This window comes from Rhinolophus hipposideros (assembly GCF_964194185.1).
Source record: "Rhinolophus hipposideros genome assembly, chromosome: 7".
Classification (NCBI taxonomy): Eukaryota; Metazoa; Chordata; class Mammalia; order Chiroptera; family Rhinolophidae; genus Rhinolophus; species Rhinolophus hipposideros.
Window position 1 is genome coordinate 58483743 of NC_138053.1, and position 24344 is coordinate 58508086.

The following is a 24344-nucleotide window of genomic DNA, read 5'->3' on the forward strand; positions in this document are numbered from 1 at the left end:
GGAGGAAAATGTTTAATGTAACAAATAAATGGAAACTTTACAAATGAAAAATACAATATCTGAACAAAAAATGCATGGGATAGAATTAAAATAAGATTAGACACTGAAGAAGAAAAGCTAGCCAGACGACATGGCAAAAGAAACTAGCCAATCTGAAATATACGGAGAAAACAGAATTTAAAAAATATGAAAAATACCCAGTGATCTGAGACAATATTAAGCAGGCTAATGTATAGAAGTCTGTTTAGCAGTCACCAGTAAGTATACATGCTCTTTGAGGGGAGAACCTCTGCCTCTCTTCTTCACTACTGGAATAGGACATGGCACCATAGTTATTAACAACGTCACTAGATACTTCCAAATTCCTCTCCAGAGTAGCAATACCAATTTTTATATTACACCTATTTACACAAGATCTTGTTGACATTTGACATTGTCTTTATTTTTTTGCCTATATACGGGGTGCACCAGAAAGAGATATAAATTAAAACCAGACATTTTCCTGACATTTTCCAGTGACACTGAATATATATTTTTATGTTTACTGATCATTTTTATTTCTTTTTTTAACTCCCTGTTCACTGAAGTTTCCATTGGATCACCTTGTAATTATTTATAAGCAGATTTTAAAACACCAGTATATCAAATGTTTTCTCACAGCCTGTCTGTCATCTATTATTTTTATTTATATATTTTGTTATGTAGACATTTCGATCCTTTATTGCTGTGCTTTTTATATGTTAAATAAATCTTTTCTACACCAAAGTCATAAAAATATTCCCTTACATTTTATAATAGTAATTTTTTTGTTTTTCATATTACTATTCTTAATCCCTTTGTAATTTTAGTATATACTGTAAAGTAAGTCTTTATTTTCACTATTTCCCATATAAAAACATTGTGCCAACACTCATAAAGCCTTTGTTTTCCTTATTCCATTGATTTAGAGAGATACTTCTGTCATACTGCAAATTCTCACATGGTTGTATTCCTGGACACTTTTCTGGACACTCTTCTACTGATCTATTCCATAGTTTTGTGCTTTTCCTCTGTTTGGTTCATACTGTAGTTTGTGTTAAATTCTTCTCTAGGAATGTGTGATAGATTGATTACATCAGTGGCCTCATTCCCTACACAACTCTGCAATGTGATGTTCCAGCTCCTCCCATCAAAACATTAAGTATAAGGTCCCTAATCCTGCTTCTGGGCTCAGTCATCTGTTCTGCTTTGGCCAATGAAACACTAGCACAGTTGATGAAATCAAGTGTTCAAAAAAGCCCTGGCTAATTTCCACTAGCTCTCAGGTTCCTCTTCCCGTTTTGTGAGAACATGCCTGAAATGTCTGGGCTAGCCTGCAGGAGGATGAGATGTACAGCAGTCATTCCGTCATCCCAGCAGAGGACTCCCAGAACTTCCATTGCAACTATCATTATATAGTTTTATTATTAAAGTTTATCACTCGTACAGACTGAGCTGCAGACTTCCCCTCCTTTCTCTAATCTCTAGAATAGTCTTTATAATTTAGGGATTATCCCATCCCATGAAGGTTTAGTCAAACTTGTCCCTAAAAGTAAGCCTCGTAGTTTTTCTGACTAATAATTCAATTTAATATTGTATTCATTGGTCTTTTCAGTTTTCTACTTCTTCTTGAGTTGATTTTGGAAATTTATTTTTCATTTCATCTAAGTTTTAGTATTTAGTGGCTTCGTAGTATTCGTTCTTTTTCTTTTGAGTGAAAAGTAATTTTGAAATAAAATGATGGTAATAGGGATGTGAGAGATGTTGCTTTTGGAGGGTATGAGGGACAGAAGAATTTTCTTAATGGCAAAATAAAAACTTGAGAACCCTATTACAAGTCCCCAAATTGGAACGACTAATCTACAAAGCTTTTCTTTTTCCTGAACATTTAACAAAAATTCCAATTATAAATTCATTGTTTATACAATGAATTACTTCATTGTATCTTAGTATTTGTGTAGTTATTACTGCTAATAGGCTGACCCAATTCTCTAAATCTAAGCACATGCAACTAGAATACTGTACCTTTGTACAACAAACATTTTGCTAAATGTGACTTACCTACCAATAACAACACCCATATTTTTACACTAATTTTCTTTTCTCATTAATTTACATACAAAATATTTAAGGTTACTGAATCTTCTTCTTTAGGAAGTAAGTTCTTATAAAAGTTCTTCAACCTACAATTTGTTTCAAGTGGTAGTGGTAATTCTATTGAAGATACATTAAAATAACTCTCCTAGTGTATTAAAATAGTACCCTTTGCTAAATTGGCTGTATTTTTTAATGGGGGTAGTTGCAGGTCTAAGGGATATCTGGTGGCAACTCAGGGCTCTCAGGGCAGATGTGAGAGACATGGAGGAAAAGTGCAAAACAGGAAGGAGTTTTGAATTATGAAAAGGTTGCTATAAACTTTTTTTTAAAAATCACTTTATGGACATATTTCATTTCTTTTAGGTAAGCACTAAGGAATGGAAGTGTTAGTTATATGTCTACTGATGTGGTGAATTACACTGATTAATTTTCAAATATCAAACCAACTTTTAATGCCTGGAATGGGCCCAACTTGGTTGTGGTGTGTAATTTTTATCATACACTCTAAAAAAAAATAAAACATTCCACATGTACAGGGAGGGCAGGGGAAGAACATTCTATACCCTCTCCTTAACACCACCCCCATCATTTTAAAACTTAGCTAAATGTCTCATTTCTTTGTCTTTGATTAAAGTCCATAAAGTGTCTTAAAATAGTGTATATAAAAGATATTATTCCAAAGGTACAATATTTTTTGTATATGATAAAGACTACTTACGGAGAAAAAGACCAAAAATTTATAGTATATTCTACTGATCTAAAATTATATATGGAGAGTGTATAATTTCAAGAATTCTGTATTAGACTTCTACAAGTTTAATATTTAACGCAAAATAACACTTATATCATCTTTCACAATACAAACACATACTTCAAACTAAATAAAATGAAGCAGTAGATTAGATATTACAAAACATGGTTATCCTCTTTGTATTACTGTTATTAGGTACAGAAGAACTCTTTCTATACTGCTGAGAGAGAAAATACCTCCTGACATCTATCAACTAACTAATCGTGGTCTTACTATGAACTAGCTGCCTGGCATTCAAACGGAGGCCTTGGTATTCTCCTGTTGAATTAAAACAATTTCACAGAATGTTGACAGCGAACTAGGCTATTCTTTGACTATGACAAATCAAGGCAAAAGCAAATTTGTACTCATGTCTGAACAAAGATAAAATATGAACATTGTTCAAGCCATAAAATACCAAACAACCTCCCTCTAAATTAATGAGTGACTATTTCTTTACCAATTACAGCTTTAGCCTTGCTATATAATCTGTCCTATAAATAATTATTAAGAGTCCCAATTAAATAATTACCCCTATTTCTTGACAGTTTCCCATCCACAGCAAACCTTCATATGCTTAAACCCTCCCCCAAATCACAAAACAAAAGCCAAGTCCTATAACAAGTTTTTTAACACCCTCCGAGATTCCCCTTCCTTTCCTTTGGGGTTTTTGCCTGCTGCATCAAATAATAAAGCCAAATTGTTCAACCATGCATGAGTTCCTGGTGATCTCTGCTTGGAGAGGGCATCAATACTGCAATATCCTAAATGTAGAATGTAAATTAATAGTGGTTCCTTACTGTTTCTGCACTTTAAAGCTATGGTAATAAATAAACAGTACAGAATATAACACTGAGTTCCAGTCAAAACAGTCTGAACCAGGAATTGAAAACTCAAAAAATTTTTTGGAGGATAAGAGATTATGATCCAATAATCTCTTGGATCATATACAACACAAGAGTGGTAAGGACTATGGTAAGGCACAGTGCGTGCACACCGGTTACCGTCTATAATACTAACACACTGATCGTTGGTCTAAATAATTTTAAAGTTCCAGGTCAGTTTAACATACGGTTTTTCTTCTTTTATTATCTTAAAAAATTTAAAAAATCAATGTATTAAAACAGCTGAACTTAAACAACATTAGCTATTAAGCAAATTAGCAATTTTAGAAATTTTAAAACACAAGGGAAAAATATAGTGACTTCCCCAGCAATCTGTAATTTCCCTGTCATCAATTTAACTTCTTTGACCAGTTTGTCCTCAATCATCAGATTTTCTCAGGTTCAATGTACTGCTTTCAATTGACCACAAACTTCCAATTCATTCTTCCTGGGTTTTTTGACTCAAAAAACAAGGCCTTATTTAACCTCTTTAGAATTCCCCTATCAGATAGAAAGATCTGAGTACTCTTTGTGGTTTCTCTACCTTATACCTGGCTTTCTATTCAGTGTGCTCACATAGGAAAGTTAATGACTATTGTATATAGTCTTCATTTCTTTTATCTCTCCTCCCCACCAGCTTTCCCTATCAACCACGTTGCCAGAATGTTTAATCATCATCCCTATTAGTCTTCTCAAAAAGATAGGCTATTTGAACACAACAGATGATAATTTTTCTAACACAAGTTGCTATTTGCAGTGGCTTGGGACAGCAGCTTGACAAACTTTTTATTTCTTTAAAAAGTTAACAATAAACCAAAATTTTAGACATGAAATTGAAGGGCAAATTAAGATTCATAAATTAACACTCCAGTTTTATCATAGAGTGTAAATGATTAAAAATGAAGTCTTTATGAAATAAAGACAAATAGTAATATCTTTAATTTATACACTTCCTATACACAGAATGGTCCAAAATGTGGTTGGTAGTATCATGAGGCAGGCGGGGAAGTAGTAATATTGATAATATTATATAGACTAGAATTAGATTAATTTATTATATATAAAAAACAATAAACAGAAAAGCAATGTTTAGAGTTCAATTCCTATTCCTAAAAAAGTGTTTTAATCACTAAACCATATTACCTGGCCAGTTGAAAAACTCTGGAAGAATTATGCAAATCATTAAGAAACTAAAAAAAATCTAAAAGTAAAAAATCTTAAAACAAGTGCTCTTAAATAAATATAGCTTGCTAAAACATAAATAAAATATGCCACAATGTTTTCTGCCTCTTCCAAGCAGGGAATACAGCTAATGAGTATGAAGACAGTATCTGGAACATTAAAGAAAAACACCTAAACGGAGAAACTCTAGAGCTTAGATAAACAATTATAACATCTTATTCAAGATTTTACATGATTAGATATTACAGAGTAAAAATTCAGGAGTAATCCAATTTTCTCACTCAGAACCTAAGATAAAACTTTCATCCATCTCTAAAATAGTGGTCATCTGAATACTATTATAAAAATTTTAATAATTTCAAAATCTGACAACTACTACTGTTTACTAACCTTTCTTTAATACGTAGGATAAAGTAGCATTTGACATGTGGCAGTTTATGAATAATATTGGGCTATACTATTCCATCTCTTACTAATTTTGCATATTGCCCTGCTTGTCTTTTCCATTTTTTCATTTAGCAATTCAGCAATTACTTTTTGACCACCTACTATTATGTGTCAGTACTCTAAAAGATGGGGAAACATTGGTGTACCAGAACAACATTCTGACCTAATAATCGAGACCTTTCCTGACATTCCTAGGTCTAGGATGCTCTGTGCTACTACTTCCTGATGTATATTCTTCTAATTCCCTTGTTTCATTCAGCAACTTATCACGCTATAGAACTGTTTATTACTAATGGGCTCCACTATTAGGCTGTCATTTTTTGGCAAGCTGGGTAGGAACTATATTTTATTAATCTGTATACACTGAATGCTAAGTGCCTGACACTCATTCTAAAATGTACAAATGTCTACTTCTCTCTCACTCCGAGGTAAGCCCTTAACATTTTGGAATATAGCTTCCATTTTCTTCAATGTACATCAAACTTAACAAAGACTGTCATCCCAGGAGACCAATGACCATGTCATTTTACTTCTCATTATTAATTGCAATCTTACCTCCCAATAAAATACTTGGTACAGAGTGGTCGCTCAATAAATATTTGTCGATGTTCAATTCATTTATAATGTTGCACAATATACATATTTTTTTTTACCCTTTAACAGTACAGTGTAAATATTTCATATCAGTATTGATGGAGCTACATTAGGCTCTATTCTCATGGCTATATCAAACTGTGTAATCAACAACAGATGTAACATTTCTGGTCAAGATGGCAGGGTAGTTAAGTGCTCTGTTTCCATCCTCTCACGACTACATCAAAATTACAAATGAAGTACAGAACAAGCACCATTGAGAATCGCCTGAACTCTCGCTGAACAGAACTCCTATAACTAAGGATATAGAGAAGAAGCCACGTCGAGACTGGTGGGAGGGGTGGAGAAATGGAGAAGGCTGGCCCCCAGGCCAACCTGTGGCAGTTGAAGATTGGGAAAGATGTCTTGGCTGTGGAGGTCTGCCCTGGGGATGGTGGGGAGAGGGGTCCCAGACCCACAGTGGGCTCCTCAGTTCAGGGGTCCAATGCCAGGAAGAGAAGTCTCCATGATTTCTGGCTATGAAAACCAGCAGGATTGCGGTTGAGTAGGACAGAAGGCAGCTGGCATCCCAGGAATTCCTCTTGGGGCTCCCATACATGGACTAGCTAGTAGATTTGCTTGCTCTGGCCTCCAGCACTGCAGCATCAGCTTGAGAAGTGCCACGGACATAAGGGAAGGAACTGAATTGTCTGGCTTCAGAGTGAGAGCTGGAGGGGAAGCTTTCTCCCAGATAGAAGTACTGGCTGAAGCTATTGTTCATTTGTTGAGCTGTCCCCCACCAGTGTGCAGATACAGACAGCCATCATATCTGAGTCTCCACCACCCTGGCTAACACTCTTCGCCCCGTCCTGGTGATTCCCTGAGACCCCATCCCCACCAACTAGCAGGCCCACCCAAGCCGCTTCCAGTGGCTTTTCCATATAAATGGCCTCAGGCTACAGACTTTCTAAAAGCTCTTAAAGGTTCAGATACCCCAAACAAGATGCACCTGGCCTCGGTGTGCCATGTACCTGTTGCTAAGCAGCCCCCAGCACCAGTGGTAATGGACCTCAGTTCACAGCTCAGCCTCTCCCAGGTACCTCCAAGCCCAGCACAGGTGGAAGACATCTGTGTATCACTTTATGGCTCATGCCACGTGGTCCGGGCAGGGCACAGGCAGAAGCTGAACGTGGCCTGTGGCAGGACAGTGCAGGAGCACCACCAGGACACCTCCAGAGATGACATACCCAAAAGGCAGACTGGGCAGGCACCAGAGCCCCACTAAAGTGAACCCTGCTCCTGCACAAGTTACTCCACTATAGTCACAGCTAGTCCTCACAACTAATCAGCCATAGGGTCTATCTCTCACACTGGTATACAAAAACAGCAACTAAGGCTTAACTACAGAAGGGCACACACAACCCACACAAGGGACACACTTGCAACACCTGGCTCAGGTGACCAGGGAGACTGTCCCACTGGGCGCCACAGAACACCTACTACGTAAGGACACAAACTACGTAAGGCCACACTACTATGACCAGGACACATAGCAGCTCTAACTAATACATAGAAACAAACACAGGAAGTCAGCCAAAATGGAGAGATAAAGAAACATGTCCCAAATAAAAGAATAGAACAAAGCTTTAGAAAAAGAACTGAACAAAATGGAGACAAACAATCTACCAGATGCAGAGTTCAAAAACAGTGGTTATAAGTATGATCAATGATCTCAGGGAAAGCTACAAGAGATAGAACTTCAAATGAGAACCAGTCAAAAAGGAAGAATATATAACTGAAATAAAGAATACATTAGAGGGAATCAACAGATTAGATGAAGCAGAGGTCTGAAGCAGTGATTTGGACGATAAGATGAAAACACCCAATAAGCACAGCAAAAAGAAAAAAAGAATCCAAAAAAAAAAAATGAGAGTTTAAGGGGCCTCCAAGACGATATCAAGTGTACCAATGTTTGCATCATAGGGGTACCAGAAGGAGAAGAGAGAGGGCAAGGAATTGGAAAATGATTTGAAGAAATAATGACTAAAACCTTCCTTAACCTGGCAAAGAAAACAGACATTCAAGCCCAGGAAGCACAGAGAGTCCCAAACATGAACCCAATAGGCCCACACCAAGACACATAATAATAAAAATGCCAAAGGTTAAAAACAAAGAGAGAGGCTTAAAAGCAGCAAAAAAAAAAAAAAAAAAAGACATTTATCTACAAAGGAGTTGCCATAAGACTGTCACCTGATTTCTCAACGGAAACTTTATAGGCTAGAAGGGACTGGCACGAAATAGTCAAAGTAATGAAAATCAAATGCCTATGACAAAGATTCCTCTACCCAGCAAAGCTATTATTTCAAATTGAAGGAGAGTCTTTCTGTCTGGCTGCAGCCATCAGGTAAGCCAAGATGGGCACTTTTAAGTACATCAGGAAATATGGAGGAAGAAGCAGTGTGATGTAATGTAGTTTCTTCTCAGGATGCACTGTTGGCAGTAACGCCAGCTCTCTGCACTTCACAGGGCCCTCTGCCTCACCCGGCCCGATAAAGCATGCAGGCTGGGAAACAAGGCCAAGCAAGTTTATGTCCTATGTTGGGTTAGTGTGAGCTGTGGTGGCCACAAATACCCCGTTTCTATGGGAAGCTTGTCCTTCACAGTGTTAACAAGCTAAAGTTTGCTTGAAACCTTCAGTCTGTTGGTGAGGAGCAAGTTGGGCACCACTGAGGGGCTCTGAGAGTCCTGAATTCTTACTGGGTTAGTGAAGATTCCACATACAAATTCTTTGAGGTTATCTTCATTAATCCATTCCATAAAGCTATCAGACGGAATCCTGACACAGTGGACAACCAAACCAGTCCACAGCACAGGGAGATGCAAGGGCTGACATCCGCAGGCCAGAAAAGCCATGGCCTTGGACAGGAGCACAAGCTCCACCGCACTATTGATGGTTCTCACCATGCAGCTTTGAGAAGGCGCTCTACTCTCCAGCTCCACAGTTACCGCTAATACCGAGTAATGTTTGTAAAATGCTTACCTAATAAACAATTCAGGACAGTCATGTTTGCTTAAAAGTGTTCTTCATCTGTTAAAACCAGTTGTCTGCAGATTATTTTCATGAATGCATTGTCAAATCATGAAAGTTAAAGTGTAATAACGTTTGAAGACTGTAAGTGATGGTCTATTTTGTTTCTCATAACATACTTTTGTCTTTGCTTTATCTTAATAAGGAATTTATATGTCAGTGATTAAAATGCTGCTTGGTATAATAGGTGAAAAATAAATTCTGTGAAAGAGGAGTGTAGCACTAGCGATGGAGATTTGCTGGTGCCTATGGTGAAACTTATAGCTTTATTGGGGTAATGCAATGCTGCTGGTGTACTCTCAAGGGGCTGTGTTTTGGAGTTTGGCAAGGACAAACATTTTAAATTGAATTTTGCTTGGAAATGTGAAGGATACACTAATCCATTCTCATGATCATGAAGAAAAATAAGTTGACTATGGGGCTCACATTTTTTGGATTTAACCCAATATTCTGTTTACATAACTGCTGGTTCTGAAAAGAGAAAAGTTTAAAAGAATGCCACTATTATCAGGAAAACTGAACAATCCTGTTGCAGGGGAGTTCTCTTACAAATGAAACGAATCCTACTTAACCTACACAAAATTGGCTTGGTCTCCACAATACTACTATTGAAGTTCACAAAAGGTGGAGGCTGCTGGTTCAAGCCCATGATTCTATGTGACCTGTAGAATACTGAATTTCATGCAAAATAGTCAGTAATGGTAATTACGCTGTTGTATACCGAAACTGAAGGAAATTGAATATAAAGTAAATGAGAAGAGAATTATTAGCCTTAAGGTTGTTGTGTTAATTTGTGACCATTATGAGCTCTCTAGCCATCTTAAGGGAAAAACTATGGTTGGCTTTATTTAAGAGCACTTAATTGGCTTAGTTCAGTCAGTCTTAAAAGTTATCTTGGGTCAACCTACTTGATCCATTCCCATAAGGCTACTGAGAATAGTCATGTAGTTGGTATCAATACAAGTTCATGGTTTCCAATCTAACCTTATGCACTGTCTAGTTATTTTTTTATCCCTATTCAAACTACCCTCAAAATCCTTACCCTTCCACAAAATTTCCAGGCGGTCAGTTGTGCTCACTTTAATGTTAAAGCATACCACCACATTCTGTTTTTCTCATGTTTTCAAATAGACTGGGCTTCTGTTTCCCAGAGGGAACTAACATATGTAGGAAATACAGAAGAGGAATTGCCCTAATTTCTAATTCTGTGCTTGTTGACTTAAGATTCCAAAGTCTAATTGCTGGTTTCCTTGAACCAATTTTTCTATTTTCTTCAGGGGTCTTAAAAGGCTCAGGTAAACGATTTCCAGAAAACATGTAGCAGACTCTTAAAACCTTGAGACCTAAATTCCTTTCCACTCAAAAATCTTGAACCATCTATTTTGTGTGTAAAGGTTGTTCAACTAAAGGAATAAATGTCTATTAAACTAATATATACATATAAAATAATAATATTTATATAATTATATATATAAAATAGAATTGAAGGAGCGATAAAGAGCTTCCCACACAAGAAAAAGCTAAAGGAGTTTCATAACCACCAAACCTGTTATTATAAGAAATGCTAAAAGGACATCTTTAAGAAGAAGAAAAGATCAAAAACATGAATAACAAAATAGCAATAACAACATATCTATCAACAATTACTTTCAATGTAAATGGATCAAATATTACAATCAAAAGACAGAGAGTAGCTGAACAGGTAAGAAAATAAAATCATTACACATGCTGCCTAGAAGAGACTCACTTCAGATTAAAAGACACACTCAGGAGCCGGCCCAGTGGCTCAGGCGGTCAGAGCTCCATGCTCCTAACTCCGAAGGCTGCCGGTTCGATTCCCACATGGGCCAGTGGGCTCTCAATCACAAGGTTGCCAGTTCGATTCCTTGAGTCCTGCAAGGGATGGTGGGCAGCGACCCCTGCAACTAAGATTGAACACAACACGGCACCTTGAGCTGAGTTGCAGCTGAGCTCCCAGGTGGCTCAGTTGGTTGGAGCGCATCCTCTCAACCACAGGTTGCCGATTCGACTCCTACAAGGGATGGTGGGCTGCGACCCCTGCAACTAACAATGGCAACTGGACCTGGACCTGAACTGCGCCCTCCACAAGTAAGGCTGAAAGGACAACAACTTGAAGCCGAACGGCATCCTCCACAACTAAGATTGAAAGGACAACAACTTGACTAGGAAAAAAGTCCTGGAAGTACACACTATTCCCCAATAAAAAAAGTCCTGTTCCCCTTCCCCAGTAAAATCTTTTGAAAAAAAAGAAAAAAAAGAAGACACACATAGACTGAAAGTAAAGGGATGGGAAAAAGATATTTCATGAAAATGAAAAAAAAAAAAAGCTAGGGTAGCAACACTTCTAAGACAAAACAGACTTTAAAACTAAACAAAGACTATAGCAAGAGACAAAACGGGACCCAATAATCCGACTTCTGGGTATTTATCCAGAGAAACCCAAAAACTACTTCGAAGGGACATGTACGTCCGTATGTTCACTGCAGTATTATTTACAATAGCCAAGATATGCCGGCAACCTGGATGCCTATCAATGGATGAACAGATAGAGAGGTGGTACATATCTACAATGGAATATTACTCAGCCATAAAAAAGAATGAAATCTTGCCATTTGCAACATCAATGGACCTAGAGGGTACTGTGTTGAGTGGAGTAAGTCAAAGACAAATGCTACATAATTTCACTTATACGTGGAATCTAAAGAACAAAATAAATAAACAAACAAAACAGAAACAGACTCATAGTTACAGAGAACATTTTGATGGTTGCCATGTAGGAGGGGAGTTGGGGAACGGGTGAAAAAGGGGAAGGATTAAGAAGTACAAATCGGTAGTTACAAAATAGTCCTGGGAATGTATAGCATAAGAAATACAGTCAATAATCAGTAGTAGTGTTTCCCCAAAAATAAGACCTAGCCGGACAATCAGCTCTAATGCGTCTTTTGGAGCAAAAATTAATATAAGACCCGGTATTATAGTATTATATCATATTATGTTATGTTATATTATGTCCGGTCTTATATTAATTTTTGCTCCAAAAGATGCATTAGAGCTGATTGTCCGGCTAGGTCTTATTTTTGGGGAAACACGGTAAATATCCATGGTGTCAGATGGGTACGAGATTTACTGGGATAATCACTCTGTAAGTTATATAAATGTATCATCACTATGTTATACACCTGAAACTAATACACTGCATGTAAACTGTGATTGGAAAATAAGTTATTATAAAAACACAATGGACATTACACTTGTTACTACTTCTTTATTACAAACAGGGCAGTGAATATATATATTAGGTTGGTGCAAAAGTAACTGCAGTTTAAAAGGTTAAAATTGCAAAAACCACAATTACTTATGCATAAACCTAATAAATATGTAAATTTATGGCTATATGAATATGCACATACACGTATCACAGCATGTTAATTAAAAGGGCAATTAAAATTTTCTATACTCTCTACCTTGCTTTATGTTCTTATAGATCACATATATACATATATATAAATTTTATATCTATTAAAGCTAATACAATAATACATTATAATCTGACATTTTAATTTTATATTTTTATTTACTAAGACACAACCGTAATCTTAATAATGTAACATGTTCCCAAGTACAAAAAGTTAGGAAGAAAAAAAATCTTACCATTCTTGCTGACATCCAGTTCCCTGAGATTAATGAGATTTGCAATAGATGCTGGTAATGCTGTTAAATCATTGTCTGGCAAACTCAGTTTGTGTAGAGACTGACAGTTAAAAAGTTGCTATTGAAACAAGGGAGGAAAGGATTTTGATTACTTCTTAACTTTTCTTAAGTATTTCATTTATTAACCTTGATACAGAAATATTATAGTGTCATTAAAACTGAATGAGTTATACCTACACAAATACTAGAAAAGATCTCTTATTGTTTTATGCTATTGAACTGCTCAGAATGATTTACATCCTCACGCTTCTGCCCTGAGCAAAATGCACTTAAGAGAATGAAAATAAACATACAATTGTATTCTGTTGACGTAGTATAAAAATAAGTGGCTATTAAATACAGAAACTTTGGAGCTTATGTTACAAGCATCTTTATTCCAAAATAAACAGTTCTATAAATTAAATTCAAATAAGTACAATTGACTTGAAATGACTCAAAATAGAGCATTCTGATTTGGGAGGACAAAATAAATAAGGGGGGCAAATATAGTTAAGCTAAAATCACAACAATAAAATGTGGCCTAAAAATGTATTTAACCAAAAGCAATATGTTAAGGGGCCACTTCTGTCCATGCCACAAAAACTGTATGGAGCACAAAGGATATTTAGGGCAACGAAAATACTTTTGTACAATACTATAACGATGAATACAGGTCATTATACATTTGTCGAGACCCACAGAATATACATCAAGAGTGAAGCCAATGTACACTACAGACTTCAGATGATTATGATTTTTCAACATAAGTTCATCAATTGTATACAGGTGCACCACTTTGGTGGGAGATGTTGATAATGGTGGAGGCCATGTATGTTTCAGGACAGAGTAAGTATATGGGAAATCGCTATACCTTCTCTTAATTTTGTTATGAATCTAAAGCTGTTCTAAAGTCTTTAGGAAAAAACAAAAAACAATAAACAAACTTGTCAGAATGACAAAGAATAAGCCCTATTTAAGAACATTCATACAAAAAAGAAAAATTGTTAGGTATGATAAGTGATTCAGTTATTTGCACTATCATAGCAAGCCTCTCTCTTTTCCACACAATTCCAAGACTGAGATCCTTCCAGTTGTGATTAGAGAAAAGGACTAATTTTACCATGTTTCCCCGAAAATAAGACTGGGTCTTATATTAATTTTTGCTCCAAAAGACACATTAGGGCTTACGTTCAGGGGACGTTATCCTAAAAAATCATACTAGGGCTTATTTTCCCTAGGTTAGGTCTCGTTTTCAGGGAAACGCGGTAGTCTTCCATGATCTCTAGAAGAACTAGCTAAGGAAGATAAACTATTAAGTTGGTAATTGCAGTTTTTGCAATTATTTTTAACCTTTTAAACTGCAATTACTTTTGCACCAACCTAATATTTGCTGAAGAACAACATATAAGAAACCAGTAAATTACGAAGCACCCTATTACAACCCAGGGAAATAATTCATAAACATGCAACCCATAACCTTTAAAATTTTATCCATAGCCATATAGACTTCTTTACAATTTTGGATGGCACTGGCTTTCAACATTTTTTTACTAATGGCCACCAGAAAAAAATCCTTTTTCAAAACCCTGCCATCCAGTATGTATGCAACAGACACACAAATCTAAATCAAATTTCATGTAACAATGGATACATGCAACACACTCTATTTTCTATTCTATTATAGTACAGTTGCCAGATAAAATACAGGATGTCTAATTAAATTTGGATTTCAGATAAACAACAAATAATTTTTTAGTAAATCATCTATATATCGCATAACACATTTATACTGAAAAATTACTTGCTGTTTATCTCTAAGTTACAATTAAACTGGGTGTCCTATATTTTTCGTATCTAAACTTGCCAGTTCAAATCATAGCTTGTTTTTGGAAATGCCATATATATTAAATTGATTTTTAAGCCACCAATGAGTATATACCCACAGTTTGAAAAATATGGCTGTTTGGATGGTAAACAGTTCTTACAATTAAATTAAAGCCATTGCACCTTTTCCATTAAAGAAAATTGAACAGAAGATGAAGAGGGATTAATATTTAAGGGAAACAAGCAGTCACAGAAAAATTTTATTTAAGAAGTTGATAATGTGAGGAAATGTTTCACAGGAATAAACTAACTCCATACTTCTAGTTGTTTCTACATTTCAGAAATATTAAGGTCCGAAACATTTCCAAACAACCTGATGTGGGGGAAACAATACTACCTCTAAAAAGCTGGTTTGACAATAATGATGTAGTAACTAAAAAAAAACCTAATATAGCCTCAATTAGAATAATACAAATCAATGTTTTCTAACAAAAAAAAAAGCACACTAATTTCCGTTCTTTGTCTAGTTAATTCTACTGGCTGCAGAAATTGTGGTCTTATTATCTACCTTAGTGGCTATAGCAAAACTGTAATTAAATACAAAACTTTAAGTTATTTACACAAGTATTCAAGCAGTTAACCTGAAGAGATAACTGTTAAAAATTATATTTTAAAAACAGTTGAATTGTACTGCATATCCTAAGATAAAATTAAACCAAAATGAAAATAATGCACACATATGTATCAGGAGCATTATGGCAACATTGGGAATATCACATTTCTAGGCATAAAAATAACCAAAGGCAATTTTTGAAAGAGTTTTAACATACCTTTGGAAGCTCTTCAATCTGATTAGCATCTAAATAGAGCTCCTCCAAAGTTTTTTCAAAAGTAAAAATCTCTTTGGGAACCTGTTCCAAACTGCAATGAGAATAATCAAGAGTAGTGACAGTCTCCTCTTCTCCTCGTAGGCAACGACATGGTACCAACCGCACAAACAAACTTCGTTTTGTAGTCATTTTTAGACACTGGAATATTCAAATAAAAATAAATTTGGTTAAAACATGCATATCATAACCAACAATTTTCCAAAACAAATTATTCCTATTCATAGCAATTTATGTATCACAGATAAATACCTCCTTCCCTACTCCCAATGAAATGCATTTAACATTGCTCTACTATAAAAATTTATATATACTGAATTTCAAATTAAACTCAAGCACTTCTGTACTTCACAAAAGATCCGTTAAGTAACTATATGTATGCTTCTAGAAGAACCATGCTTTATGAGTCTGCTCATGCTCAATAAGAAAAACACTTATACAACAAAGACAATTCTTAATTTCTGGCTAAGAGCTGTTTCTTAATTAAGATCTTGACTATGCAGTTTTGAGTCGGAAGTGGGAATGCAAAGGTATTTTCAGGTCTTCCTAACCAGCCATCACAATCAATCACCTTTTATTTTCCTATGACTCTCCCACATCAAAATTCCAATCTATGCCAAGTATATTTTGTTTCAAGTAAGTATTGGTCTTTTAATTTTCTGAAGAGCTTATAGGTCTTACATTTGTTAAAGGTTATACACGAGAGAACAAACTTGCTTCAGTAATGTACAGACTTCATCATTTCAAACTTACTGGAGAAAAGAAAAGGTTCAATTCTGTATTAGTGAAAATTCTCAAGGCTCTTTGTATTAAGAACACAATGTACGTACACAGGTTAATTCCAGTTAGGCTAAGATCATATTAGCCAGGAAAAGCCTACTTCAATTAAATAAGAATGACTGCTAATTAGTGTTATCAATTCTTTGTAAAATGACACATTCTTGCCCTAGGCAGAAGACTGTTACAGTATTAGACTCCTTCCAAGCAGGGCCAAAAAGACTAGGTTGAAACCAATGAGGCAAATGCCTCAGGCACAAAATGTAAGGAGGCACCAAGAAAACTCAGTAATCAAATTAAATATTTTAATGCAATATTTTTAAAAAATTAAAATGACTGGGCCGTTCCTGTGGCTCACGTGGCTGTTGTGCCACTCTCCTAACGCCGAGGTCGCAGGTTCGATTCCCACATGGGCCAGTGAGCTGCACCTTGTACATCTAAGACTGTGAACAACAGCTCTCTCTGGAGCTGGGCTGCCGTGAGCTGCCATGGACTGCTGAGTGCTGCTGTGGGCTACCATGTGCTACCATGAGCAGCCAGTGGCCAGCAGGAGTGGCCGGCAGCCAGCACGAATGGCTAGAAGCCATTGTGAGCGGCCGGCAGCTGGCGAGAGCTGCCATGACCTGCTGTGAGCAGCCAACCGAGTTGTCAACGAACTGCCTGGGGGGGGGGGGGAGTGCAAGGCTCAGAATACCAGCATGGGCTAAGGGGCGGCGTCCTACACAACTAGACTGAGAAACAACGGCTTGAACTGGTTTGTGGGAGGGGAGGGTGGAAGAAGGGAGGAAAAAACTAAAAATCACTAAAACCATCCATTTATGAACAAAATTGCTGATTTTTAAATAAAAACAGGATCAGTATTACCAATTTTTTTCTTTTGCCTCAGGCTCCAATATGGCCCTGCAAGGCACTGGTTCTAACTACTCCAATTCAAATTATAGGGTCTTCTTAAAGTACTTACCAACAATAGGATAAGTATTTCCCTTGCAATCTTTTTAAAGATCTGACCATTCTTAATCACTATTTGCCAGGCAGCGTGCTAATAAATTCTTTAGCGAAACTATATGCATATTCTCATTTCCCCCTCATATAGTTTTCTAAGGAATGTGCTGTTATTATCCCTATTTTTCCATAAAGAAACTGATTCTGTGCTCTTACTATTCTATACTGTGTCTCGATATATAATAATATACTTGAACTCAGGTGCTCAAAATTTTTCAAGTATCAATAGGCCTTTACTACATACTTCTTTAGGGCTTACAAAAATGAACTACTGATAGGGTTCAGGGCATACCACCCCAAAATACGGCACCTTGGTATATTGACTATTTTAAACTGAAGGAGTCTGAGAAAACAACAGAAGCAGGAAGGTCATCTAAACTTGCCTCGCCCTTTCCCCCTGAAACAGGTCAGAAAACCCTTAGGTGACAGATGCCCTCCCAGTACAGAGAGGAAAGGAACAGCCTTATCTTTGAAGACAAAGGGAGAAGAATCCTAACAAACGGGCTTTGCTAAATTCCAAGTTTACTACAGTTGCCTCATACTCTTTGACCTATTATTAGTTATACATGACTGTCCACTCTTCATCAAACTAGCATAAAAATACTCAGGTTTAACAGTTTCTTTGGGTCTTCATTTTCTTATGGAGGCTCACATGTCACTTAAAACTTAAAGAAATTTAGAAGCGTTTTCTCCTGTTAATCTGTCTTTGTTAATTTTCAGACCCAGCAAGGGACCCAAAGAGGGCTGAGGAAAAATTTTTCTACCCCTTCATTATGTCAAACATCAATTGTTTCCATTTAAAAGCTTTGTCTCATGGGGATGCAATGTACAGGATACCTTGTTTCCCTGAAAATAAGCCCTAGCCGGACCATCAGCTCTAATGCATCTTTTGGAGCAAAAATTAATGTAAGACCAGTATTACATCATATTTATTATATTATGTTACATAAAACAGGGTATAATGTAATATAATATTAATATACTGGGTCTTACATTAATTTTTGCTCCAAAAGTCGCATTAGAGCTGATGGTCTGGTTAGGTCTTATTTTCAGGGAAACACTGTAGTTACTACAGTTTATTACACCTCAATAAAAACAACAATACAAATCTTGGTCAACAAATACCCAGAAAAGTTTACTGAATGCTTATTAAATATCGGTTTATATGAAGATGTGGTTTACTGATAAGAATAAGCAGTTTTATTGATCTAATAAGAATTTAATTGTTAAAGGAGAATTTAGCTTAGACTTGTGTGTTTATGAGATAATAAAAAAGATTCCAGAAATGAACATAAAATTTTTTGTTCAAGATATTCCAAGACTTCAACTGATAATGAGTTAGGACGACACTTAAGAACAATGGGAAAGAGCTCTATTTGCTCTGTCCAATATGGTAACTGCTAGACACAGATGGCATTTTAACCTTAAAATTCAAGTTAAACCGAATAAAATTTAAAATCTAAATCTAGTTTATTGGTTTCACTAACCACATTTTAAATGCTCAAGAGCCACATGTGGCTATGGCCACTATATTGGATAGGGGAATATACAGAACATTTCTATCACTGCAGATTGTTCTATGGAACAACACTGGTGAGATGTCTCAAATTTTACTCTGGTCCATCATATTATAACTACTGTATGCTTATATATATTTAATTGAATGGTCTCTAAGAACATAGAAAATATGGCCTAAAAATCCATTTTCCAAAAATCATAATGGACTTGGGAGTATAATTTCGGAGAATAAAGGACATGAAACATTATCAAATACATGTGATTACAAAAGAGTTTATTTATTTTAGAGGTTATCATCTGTGCAGGGCACTTGAGGTATAAGGCAATTTACAAGGCAGAGTAATCGTTAATGAAGGTAAAACAACCTCCCAGATTTTTCTGTAGTGCAGATCATAAACAGATGTAGACAGACGATGGTCAGACTGTAGAACTTCTCAGAAGGGACAATGAATTCAGGAAAGGAATTAGATGCTTATCTCTAGGAAGCTGCAAAGAGTTCACATCTTTAATGAAAATTCCTGAGGACAGAGACTGTGAAGACCTCAGATTAAATTCAGTAGGACTCAACCCCAAACAAAAACGGACTCCAATTTAGCAGACTAAAAAACTACTGATTGGTAAGAAAGGAGGGGGACTTTAATTACTGAGGGCCGAGGAGGAAAGTACCACATGAAACAAGAAATAAATGAGTAACAACACCCAAAGAGATCCTCTCTTACACAATACTACAAAGGAAGTAAACCAAAGGGAGTAAGCCTAGCCTGGTCTAATCAGGAAGTGATCAGAAGGGAGACTGCTAATTAGAATTTTAGTGTTGTGATAAGTAAGAGCCACTTTCTAAACCAGACTTAACACAGTAAATGTAAAGATTTTCTAATCAAATGGAAAAAGAGGAGACAGCCTAGAAAGGCATAATAATAAGTCAAAACACTTTCTAACAGAAAAAATTAAAGCCACTTACCACTGGGTTGAATTTATCTCCCTGCTATTTCTTAATTGAGCCAACATTCTATGGAAACCAAAAAAAGGAAGGAAAGAAGGGAAGGAGGGAGGAAAATTAAAACAAAAAAAGATCTTTATGACTTTAAGAAACATCTCTTCTAATTTCTTATTTACCTCAAAACATAAATTCTCCAATATTCACCAGTGTAAACTGACACACACAAATTTGCTAATTTCTAAATAAATGGCTAGTTTCTTAACCAGTTATTGGATTATTCTTAATACACTTGTAAACTATGGAGAGCCCTCCTCTATATCAAATAACAAATACCCTTTTGTCTACCATTAAAAGCCCATTATTTGATCTTATTGAGGAGTAAGTTTTTCCAAGAAAATGAACTCTAATCACCAATTATATTTAAATTAAGCAGTTTTTGATGATTTTAAGTGGCAGAAACTATTACCTGCTTTTCAAATTCCTCCTTTCCAGAATTTTTCTCCTCTTAGGGTGGTAACAGACCCTCTGAAATATCCACTTTTGAGCTTTCCAAGAAGAGTGGATAGGGAATGACGAATGGATGACAGAGTTAAAATCAATGACATATACTCAGAAGTCTGCTTCAGGGTGGAATGAGGGTTGGTTCTGGGGGGAAAATCTGCTTTCCTTATCCAGGGCCAGATGGAATGTGATGTCTACTGCTATAACAACCATCCTAACCTACCAACCATAAGTCAACAACAAACATGATTAAAAACCAAAATCAATAAGGCTGACAGAGTAGAAACACAAAATAAGCTGTGGGTCTATAGGTCTCTAACAGTGTTGTTAGAATTAGCTGAACTAAGGCCAACTACTGCCTACTTCTAGATTTCTTGGTTTGTAAGAAAACTAAATCTTCCATTTGCTTATTAAACCATTGCTAGATTTCCTATACCCGTAGCCAACACATTCCAAAGTGAGATCATCTAAAATCCAAAACAACAGCATTGACTAAAAGTATATACATCATAAATAAATAATCCTTTTCCTAAAAATTCAGTAATATTACTAAATGTGTTTCAGAGTTTTAGAGAGTTACCCTAAATATATCTGGCTATTTGATTCTATGCTAAATGGTTTAGAATTACTGAGTTGTTTAATCTTCTCCACAAATTCGACATACAGTCCACTCCACAAACAATACCTTCATGTGTAACAAGCAAAGATGGCCACTAACTTTGTCATACAATATACTACTCCCCCATATGCTGATAGTCTGGTAGAACGGAACTGCCAATAAACAAATGGGATAAAACTATGGAAAGGGCAGGCTGCAGAAAAGAGAAGTTTGTGTTTAGAAAATTTAGTTTGAAAGATATTCTACTGGGATTCTGAGTACGCAGTTGGATATGGGTATTCTGAGATGTAAGGAAGAGATCCAAGTTGAGGATATAAATTTGGAAGTCATCTGCTGAGAGATGATATTTAAAGCAACGAAATTAGCTGAAAGCATCAAAGGCATGAATGTAGACCGAAAACAGGTCCAATGACTGAACCCTGAGATATTATAAAAATAGGTCAGAAATAAGTGACAGAACCAGTAAAGGACACCGAAGAGAAAAAGTGAGTCAAGAAAAAGCAAACAAAAAATGTGTGATCTCCTAAGAGCCAAATGAAAAAAAAATGTTGCAAGAAGGAAGGGATCAGCTATCATATTTTGCCATTTAAAATGTGCATTTTTGCCCAAATTTGTGAGTGAAAAATAACGATGCACATTATACACGGGTAGTACTATATAAATCCCATATCTATATAAATGTTTTTAATATTTTTATTTATGTTTATGAGTTAAAAGTATAACTCTAGAAATCAGTAACGAAGTCAAACATATGGTGATGGAAGAACTGACTCTGGGTGGTGAACACACAATGTGATATATAGACGAAGTATTACAGAATTGTACACTTGAAACCTATGTAATTGTACTACCTATTGTCACCCCAATAAATATTAATTTTAAAAAGTCAGTAACAATATCCATATGCAAAATAATACCCTGGAATACGATAATTGGTTTTGTTCAACTTACGATTAATTTGAATGATGAAGAGTTCTTGGCCTTCTATGATGTGTAAATATCATAAATTTGTTACTGGTACATAAAATTTCTTGTACCTTATATCTGTTCCTGTGTTTTGTAATTATTTGTTACATAAAATTTCTTGTACCATAATATGTTAAAAAATAAATGCTAAAATTTCTTTATAATACAAAAAACAAGCATACCTAAATGTAAACAAATAAAAATTTGAATTAAAAATTTAAAACGAAAGATTTTTCCACCTGAAAGTTTGGGCCAATAACATGGGTGTGCATTATACACAGCAAAATACAGTACATTAATGAGGGCTTAGAATTACCACTGTGCAGTAATACAAAAGTCATCAATTATCTTGACAAGACTGATTATTGTGGAGTAGTGGAGACAAAACACTATTTGGAAGGGATTCATGAAGTACGAGCATAACTTGACGTAACAGATAATTCAGGTAGTTTGGTTAATAAAACATTAGAAAAATAGAGCAGCAGCAAGGGTAGCATGTGAATCAAGAGTTGCAACAGTGGATTTGTAGGCAGATGGAAATAATCTACTTAGAGTAAGAGAAGAGCCCATTGATAAATTTTTATAAAGAGATTTAGGCAACAATTCACAGACTGTCCTAGCCAAATCTCTCACCAATAAAAAAGCTGCTTATGAGGAGGAAAACAAAACTAAAAAAAATCTTGTTTACAATGGTAATAATTAGCTGAATAAAATTTACTTATTTTTCAAAAGTATAGGTTACCTTCTAGAGATTCTGATTTAGATTAGATACAAAACTCAAGATTCTGTATCTAAAACAAAATGCTGATGTGATTCTTTTTCCCAACAGTTTCAACAATAATCAATACCGGTAGATCTTATTTTATTTATACTCAAATCATCATCTTTCCTCCCTCCCCATCCTCTACTATTATTTTGACAAACTCTCAGTTTGGGAATTACTCTAACAATTGAAAAGTGAAATCATCATAAAGGTTTTTAAACATATAGTATATTCCCTATTGATGTAAAGAGATCACAAGTTATATTTTGCTAGGTTTAAGAGAAATCTTATGTTGGAGCAATCTTTCTAAATGAGTTCAGAAGTTAAAATGCACAATAAAAGTCCTTAGGCATGCTCACGGTGATTAGATGGTATTTAGTGTTTGTATAAGATCATTTTAATCATGTCTATCACAGTGTTTGCTAATCTGTATTTAGTCTATCTGTGCTTAGTTCTGAGGCTTTTTATGAAAATTATTAACCGATTACTGGTACGTACATGAAGAGTAAACAATGAACAGTGATATTAAAAAGAACAAGAATAGAAACTTATGTAATAAAAAAATTATAAATGATATATATATATATATTTTTAACTTTACTGGGGAATATTGGGGAACAGTGTGTTTCTCCAGGGCCCATCAGCTCCAAGTCGCTGTCCTTCAATCTAGTTGTAGAGGGTGCAGCTCAGCTCCAAATCCAGTCGCTGTTTTCAATCTTTAGTTGCAGGGGGCGCAGCCCACCATCCCATGCGGGAATTGAACTGGCAACCTTGTTGTTTAGAGTTTGTGCTCTAACCAACTGAGCCCTTCTGCCGTCCCTCCAGAAGCTCAGTGGCAGCTTGTTGTCTTCAATCTAGTTGTGGAGGGCGCAGCTCACTGGCCCATGTGGGAATCGAACAGGCAACCCTGTCGTTCAGAGCTCGAGCTCTAACCAACTGAGCCATCCGGCCGCCCCTATAAATCCTGTATTAAGAGCATTTATTCTGAAGGACAAATCAACAACTGAATGTTTAAAATGTGCTATGCCTACAACATATACAGAAGATGAGAAAAGAAGGTTGATGGAATAGCTAGGTTTCACACTTATCGCTATAAAATCAACAGCAATGTCTGATGCCTACTAGTCTAATTCTAATCCAGTAGAAAGCTGAGTTTCTCCAGTATCCGCTTTGTTAATCAAACTTTCGTATCAAATCATGATTAGTGAATATATGTATTAAAATCTTAATGTGGAATAAAGTAGTAGACGTACATACTGAACTTACTAAGGAGGTCCCAGATTTGCAGAAACGTCCATTTATATTTTTACATATAATTTACATAATGAAATGGACAGATCCTTAAAGTATAGCTTGCCAAATGCATACCTCCATGTAACCAACAGGAATCAAGATATAAAATCTTTCCATCACCCCAGAAAATTCCCATGTACTACTTTCTAGTCAACACCCTGACCACGGCAACCTGACGAGAATAAGAGCGCTGTAACGTTTGTGCGCAGCTGCGAGGAGAATGCAAGCTTCAGTTCTCATGGGTAAGCACGTGAAACTGAAATTGCAGGGTAACAGTCTATAAGCATGTTTAATTTGACTTAAGGAAAAAAACCAACAAGTTGTTTTACAAAGTGATTTTAACATTTAAGACTCACGGATTTCTAGTTACATCCTTACCAACACTTGATATTTTCCGCCTTTCTTAATTTTAATCTGTAGTGGTGCACATCAGTATCTCATTGTGTTTTTCTTTTGCATTTCTC

General features: G+C 35.8%; 1 protein-coding gene and 1 pseudogene across 13 annotated transcripts in view; one reads left to right on the top strand and one right to left on the bottom strand.

Annotated features, from left to right (window-relative positions):
* Positions 1-24344, bottom strand: part of ERBIN (erbb2 interacting protein) — a 107701-nt gene that overhangs the window by 56904 nt on the left and 26453 nt on the right. For 11 of the 12 annotated variants that reach the window (XM_081053442.1, XM_081053452.1, XM_081053451.1 and 8 more), the window contains exons 2-3: positions 15445-15642; positions 12752-12869 (exon numbers count right to left, since the gene is read on the bottom strand). In XM_081053442.1, coding sequence (XP_080909568.1) covers positions 12752-12869; positions 15445-15633 — 307 coding nt within the window. In that variant the 5' untranslated portion in view covers positions 15634-15642. Of the gene's footprint in view, positions 1-12751; positions 12870-15444; positions 15643-19759; positions 19808-24344 lie in introns of all 12 variants that reach the window. The other variant, XM_081053445.1, reaches the window with a different exon arrangement.
* LOC308499838 (large ribosomal subunit protein eL15-like) lies at positions 8406-9003 on the top strand (annotated as a pseudogene). The gene has a single exon. The product of its transcript is annotated as a large ribosomal subunit protein eL15-like (transcript).